The sequence below is a fragment of the Otolemur garnettii genome, unplaced genomic scaffold (genome assembly GCF_000181295.1).
Source record: "Otolemur garnettii isolate 467f Iridium unplaced genomic scaffold, OtoGar3 scaffold00064, whole genome shotgun sequence".
NCBI classification, from domain to species: Eukaryota; Metazoa; Chordata; class Mammalia; order Primates; family Galagidae; genus Otolemur; species Otolemur garnettii.
Window position 1 is genome coordinate 10,442,550 of NW_003852459.1, and position 6,400 is coordinate 10,448,949.

General features: G+C 39.2%; 1 protein-coding gene across 1 annotated transcript in view; it reads left to right on the forward strand.

Annotated features, from left to right (window-relative positions):
• Nucleotides 1–5,743, forward strand: part of TNFAIP6 (TNF alpha induced protein 6) — a 16,558-nt gene extending 10,815 nt beyond the window's left edge. Inside the window, exons 4-6 of the mRNA XM_003793014.2 lie at nt 669–897; nt 4,176–4,216; nt 5,574–5,743. Coding sequence (XP_003793062.1) covers nt 669–897; nt 4,176–4,216; nt 5,574–5,743 — 440 coding nt within the window. The remainder of the gene's footprint in view (nt 1–668; nt 898–4,175; nt 4,217–5,573) is intronic.
• Nucleotides 5,744–6,400: the final 657 nt, after the last annotated feature.

A 6,400-nucleotide genomic window follows, 5' to 3' on the forward strand; every position in this document is an offset into this window, starting at 1 on the left:
AGGTGGGGTCTCACTGTGTTATCCCATACAGCCTCAAACATATGGGTTCAAGGGATCTGGTCATGTGGGCCTCCCAAGTAGCTGGGACGACAGGTGCAGCCACCATGGCCAGCTGTTTTCTCCTTATTATTTTTACTTTTAAAATAAAAATCTTGGCTTGGCACCTGTAGCTCAGTGGTTAGGGTGCCAGCCACATACACTGGGGCTGGCGAACCCAGACCAGGTCTACTAAACAACAAAAAAATAGCTGGACGTTGTGGTGGGCACCTGTAGTCCCAGCTAATTTGGAGGTTGAAGCAAGAGAATCATTTAAGCCCAAGAGTTTAATGCTGCTGTGAGCTATGATGCCACAGCGCTCTACTGAGGGTGACATAGTGAGACTTTGTCTCAAAAAATAAAAAAAATTAAAAAGTAAAATCAAATAAAAATCCACAAATAGTCCATGTTAATCTTAGAGAACTTAGAAACTATTGATGAGAAAGCCCATTCAGTCATTAGCTATGAGCCTATATACGTTATACATACTATAGATGCTATATATTAAACCATTTCTTTAATATTTCATAACAAGTAATAGATGGCTAGAAAGCAAGTAGCATTTTTAAATAAGACTAGTTTCTTTTTTAATGCTTTTTTTTTCTTTTTTTCTTTCTTTTCGCCCATTTCAGCAAAGGAGTGTGGTGGTGTCTTCACAGATCCCAAGCGTATTTTTAAATCACCAGGCTTTCCCAAGGAGTATGAGGATAATCAAATCTGCTACTGGCACATCAGACTCAAGTATGGTCAGCGTATTCACCTAAGTTTTTTGAACTTTGACCTTGAAGATGATCCAGGTTGCTTGGCTGACTATGTTGAAATATATGACAGTTACGATGATGTCCATGGCTTCGTAGGAAGGTATGTGAGGTTTTCCCAGACAGGAAGTTAAATGAATGTCCAATATTTTGTGTCTTGCTTCTTTAATTTTCCCTGCCCTGTCCCTGCAATACTGATTTTACAGTATTTCAGTTTTCCTACAACCCCATATCATTTTAAAGAAAGATTTTTCTTAGCTGACAGCCTCATATACTTATTACTAAGGTAGTGATAGTTGCCTTTGATTATTAGTAAGTTGTAAAAACAAGGTAGTCTGGCTTAGTGCCTGTAGCTCAGTGGCTAGGGCTCTAGCCACATAATGCCAGAGCTGGCAGGTTCAAATCCAGCGCGGACCTTCCAAACAACAATGACAACTACAACCAAAAAATAGATAGGCGCTGTGGCGGCACCTGTAGTCCCAGCTATTTGGGAGGCCGAGGCAAGACAATCGCTTAAGCCCAAGAATTTGAGGTTGCTGTGAGCTGTGACGTTACAGCACCCTACCAAGGGCAACAAAGTGAGCCAAAGTGAGACCCTGTCTCAAAAAAAAAAAAAAAATGAGGTAGTCTATTTATTAAAACCTCAAGATTTGACTAACAATAGGAAGAAGAAGAAATATATAAGCTGAAAAACGTATTGGGGGTTTTAAGTTCTAAGTTATGTCAACTTCCTAAAAACAACTGTCGTTTCAGTAATTTTTGCCTTTCTTCTTCCTACAAAAACTCTGAACTAAGCATTATGTACATAAAGTAAATAAGCAAAGTGTAGCCCCTTCTCTCTTACAAGTTAGGTAAGCATACGATAAATATCTTCTTAAAAATAGCTTTCTTAGCTCGGCACCAGTGGCTCAAGCAGCTAAGGCGCCAGCCACATACACCTAAGGTGGCGAGTTCGAATCCAGCCTGGGCCTGCCAAAACAATGACAGCTGCAACCAAAAAATAGCAGGGCATTGTGCCAGGTGCCTGTGGTCCCAGCTACTTGGGAGGCTGAGGCAGGAGAATTGCTTGAGCCCAGGAGTTGGAGGTTGCTGTGAGCTGTGATGCCACAGCACTCTACCCAGGGGGATAGCTTGAGTCTCTGTCCCCCCCCCCACAAAAAAAAGAAAGAAAGAAAAAAATAGCTTTCTTTGGCCATGTACAGTGGCTTATGCCTATAAACCCAGCACTTTGGGAGGCAGAGATGAGAGGATTGAGTGAGGCCAGGAGTTGGCAACCAGCCTGGGCAACATAGTGAGACTCCATCTCTACACATAAAAACAGTTGTAAATAAGCAGGTGCTTACTTAATAAATAATAATAATAAGCTGGCTCTGATGTTGGGCACCTGTGGTCTTACTCAGGCGCTAAGGCAGGAGAGTTGCTTGAGCCCAGGAGTTAGTTCAAGGCTGCCTGGAGCTATGAGCCATGATTGTGCTACTGTGCTCCAGCATGGGTGACTGAGCAAGACTTTCTCTCTAAAAATTAATTAACTAAATTAATATTTAAAAAGTTTTCTTTGACATAAAAACCAAGTGTTTCCTTCCTCAGTATTTTCCCCTTGATTTTTCAACATGCTAGAACACAGTCTTTTTTTTTCCCACCCTAAATCTTTAATATAGTTTAAATATTGAGTGCTTTACAATATATTGCAAAGTTAAGGTGTGTACAATTAGGTATTTTATATATTCAGGTCCCCACTTTGTAACTAATATCTTAGACTATAGGTTATCAATTATCAATAGGCTATTAAATATCAATTCTCTGTTATAAATGACAGTAATTTAACAGAAGAAAATAATAGTAGGGCTCGGCACCCATAGCATAGTGGTTATAGCACCAGCCACATACACTGAGGGTAGACAGGTTCAAATAGCTAAACAACAATGCCCAGGCCAGCTAAACAACAATGACAACTGCAACCAAAAAATAGCCCGGCATTGTGGCAGGCACCTGTAGTTCCAGCTACTTGGGAGGCCGAGGCAAGAGAATTGCTTAAGCCCAAGAGTTGGAGGTTGCTGTGAGCTGTGACACCACAGCACTCTACTGAGGGGGATAAAATGAGACTCTGTCTCAAAAAAAAAAAAAGTAATAGTAGGACAATTTAAAAATGACAGACTCAACAGATTTTTATGCTGACTTTGAAACATATAATTTAAATACAAGGAAAAATAAATCCCTGGTTGTCTAGGAGTTAGGATAAAAAGAAAAAGAAAAAGAAAGGCATTTCTTGCGTAAATGAACAACAATTTTTGAAGGGAAAGTATATGTTGTTTTGTTTTGCTTTGTTTTGTTCTTTGGCTAATGACTACAGGAACAAAATGCAACTAGTTTTTTAAAATACTTTGGAGAAGACATGAAGTAGAGTTTGAGAAATTAAGAACCAGGCATTTTCTGAAAGAATAGATCTTTCCCCTTGGGAATCAAGAGGACATTTTGTTCTAAACCCAGTTTCAGAAATCAATTACAACTCTAGATAAAACCATAAACTATTATTTTTAGAGGTGTCAGCAGGCTAATTTGTTACTTATTTGATTCATATTATCTCCTTTTTCTTTTTTTAAGACAGGGTCTAATAAAATTCCATTCTTCTTTAGTTGTGAAGAAAACTTTGTAAAATTAATCAAAAACAAATTTTTAGTTTTTCCAAGTAGAGTTAAATGATCTATTATTGCACAAAAGTTTTATAGGTACACAAAGTAGAAAGACCACAGATCATTTTCTTTTAATTTCATTAGTACTGTGAGAAGGTTACTTCAAACAGCAAATTTTGTTTCAACTTTTCTTCTCCCTTACAAATCCAAGTGAAAAAACAAGTTTTAACAAGTATAGAGGCTCAAAGGGGTAGGGCCCTGGCCCCATATGCCGGAGGAGGTGGATTCAAACCCAGCCCTGGCCAAAAACTCAAACAACTATAGAAGAATTGGCCAAACACAGTGACTCACGTCTGTAATCCTAGCACTCTGGGAGGCTGAGGCAGGAGGATTGCTCAAGCTTAGGAGTTCGAGACTGGCCTGAGCAAGAGCAAAACTTCTGTGTCTACTAAAAATAGAAAAATTAGGCAGGCATAGTCATGGGCACTTGTAGAGGCTGAGGCTCAGCTGTGATCTGGGCTGAGGCCATGGTACTCTAGTTTGGATGACAGAGAAAATTGAAATACTGTAAAATCAGTATTGCAGGGACAGTGTAGTTTCTCAGAAATTAAAAAAAAGAAAGAAAAAGAAAAAACTATACAAAAATGAGCCATTTCTTAGGTGAAGTCATTTTAATTATCAGTAAGAACTTCTTCAGTAGCTATACAATATTCACTCATGTTACTTCTCTTTTCTAAAAATTCCTTTTCAGATACTGTGGAGACGTGCTTCCGGATGACATCATTAGTACAGGTAATGCTCCAAACTGAGGACCAAAACCATGATTTGTTTTGTCAGTGTCAATGACAGTGAAGGACGTTGTCCTAGGGGTTATTATTGTTCACTTTTTAAAGTTAGGAAAACTGGCTCAGCACCTGTGGCTCAAGTGGCTAAGGCACCAGCTACATACACCTAAGGTGGCGGGTTCGAATCCAGCCCGGGCCGCCAAACAACGATGACTGCAACCAAAAAATAGCCTGGTGTTGTGGTGGGTGCCTGTGGTCCCAGCTACTTGAGAGGCAGAGGCAGGAGAATCTCTTGAGCCCAGGAGTTGGAAGTTGCTGTGAGCTGTGATGCCATGGCACTCTACCTAGGGGGACAGCTTGAGGCTCTGTCTCAAAAAAATAATATAAAATAAAATTAGGAAAACTAAGACCGGATATAACTTGTTAGCTTTTAAATGCAAAGAACTTTTTGTTTACACTTAAAAATTTATGCCTCCAACTGCTTGCACCAAAAGTATATATGCTTGAGGGGGGGAGGTTGTTTGTTTGTTTTGAGACAGACTCTCACTTTGTCACCCTTGATAGAGCACTGTGGTATTATAGCTCACAGCAACCTCCATCTCTTGGGCTCAAGTGATTCTCTTGCCTCAGCCTCCCAAGTTGCTAGGAGTAGAGGTGCCCACCACAATGCCTGGTTTTTAGAGACGGGATCGCTCTCTTGCTCAGGCTGGTCTCAACTCTGGAGCTCAAGCAATCCACATGCCTCCGCCTCCCAGAGTGTTAGGATTACAGGCATGAGCCACTGCACCAGGCTGCTATTCTCTTTCAATATAGTGTATGCTTCTTCTACAAAGAGTATCCCTTAATTGTTTGTTTATTTATTTATTTTTGAGACAGAGTCTCACTCTGTGGCCCTTAGTGGAGGAGTACCATGGCATCATCACAGCTCACGTCAACCTCAAACTCTTGGGCTCAAGTAATCCTCTTGCCATAGTTTTTCTATTTTTAGCAGAGATGAGATCTTGCTCTTAGTCTGGTCTCAAACTCCTGAGCTCAAGCAATCCCCCCCACCGCTCACCTAGGCTTCCCAGAGTGCTAGGATTATAAGCATGAGCCACCATGCCCTGGCCAAAGAGTACCTTTTAAACAGAATAGACAAAATTTCCTGTGGGACAGATGGCAGGATGCAGGAAAAAGCATGAAAGGTCCTTACCCTGGGTTCCATGTGGCAATGAAACCACAGATTCTACACCTTGAGAACCTATCTCTGAATATTGGGAGTCTTCATGAATTCTTAGATTCTCCCGTGAGAATGATGAGGTCTTGGATTGTTAGCCAAATCAAAGAACAATAACATAGTTCTTCTTTTGCCTCTCCTCTCACAGGAAATGTCATGACCTTGAAGTTTCTAAGCGATGCTTCAGTGACAGCCGGAGGTTTCCAAATCAAATATGTGACAATAGATCCTGTGTCCAAATCCAGTCAAGGAAAAAATACAAGTACCACTTCCACTGGAAATAAAAACTTTTTAGCTGGGCGATTTAGCCACATATAAGAAGAAAAGGATGGAACTCCTTTGATCTCAGCTTTATATTATTATTGTTAACATTTATTTATTACTTTTTGAAATGTGAAAGCATTGCCTAATTTCAGACAAATTAGAAAATACAGAAAACTCTAAATGAGAAAATAAAATCTGTCATGATCTCACTACATACACATAACAACCATTAACATTTTTTCTTTGTTTTTTATTTTAACATTTTTATGTTTTTTCTCTTTCAGTCACTTTTCTATTTGTAGTGTGTGTGTATATGTGTGTGTGTGTATGCATTTACATTTGAAATTTTGAAATTCCACTCTGTGTACAGTTTTATATCATAGTTTTGTTAACCTTGAGCTTTATGGTTTAAGCATTTTTCTAAAATCGTTAAGTATTCTACAAAATCATGATTTTGAACAGCTGTAAAATAGTCTATGCTATGATTGTTCCATGCATTATTTAAGCCTGTCTCTATTGTCGGAATTTCAGGATGTTTTCATAAGTATTGTTGTAATAAATATTCTTGAACATACATATCTGTTCAACCCTCTAATTATTTGGGACAGTGTCCTAGAAGTAGAACGGCTGGATCAGAAGTTAATTAAAATAGAATTTCCTTTTTTAATAGGCAAAAACGAAACGTCATTGTAATTTGGATTTCCATTGCTT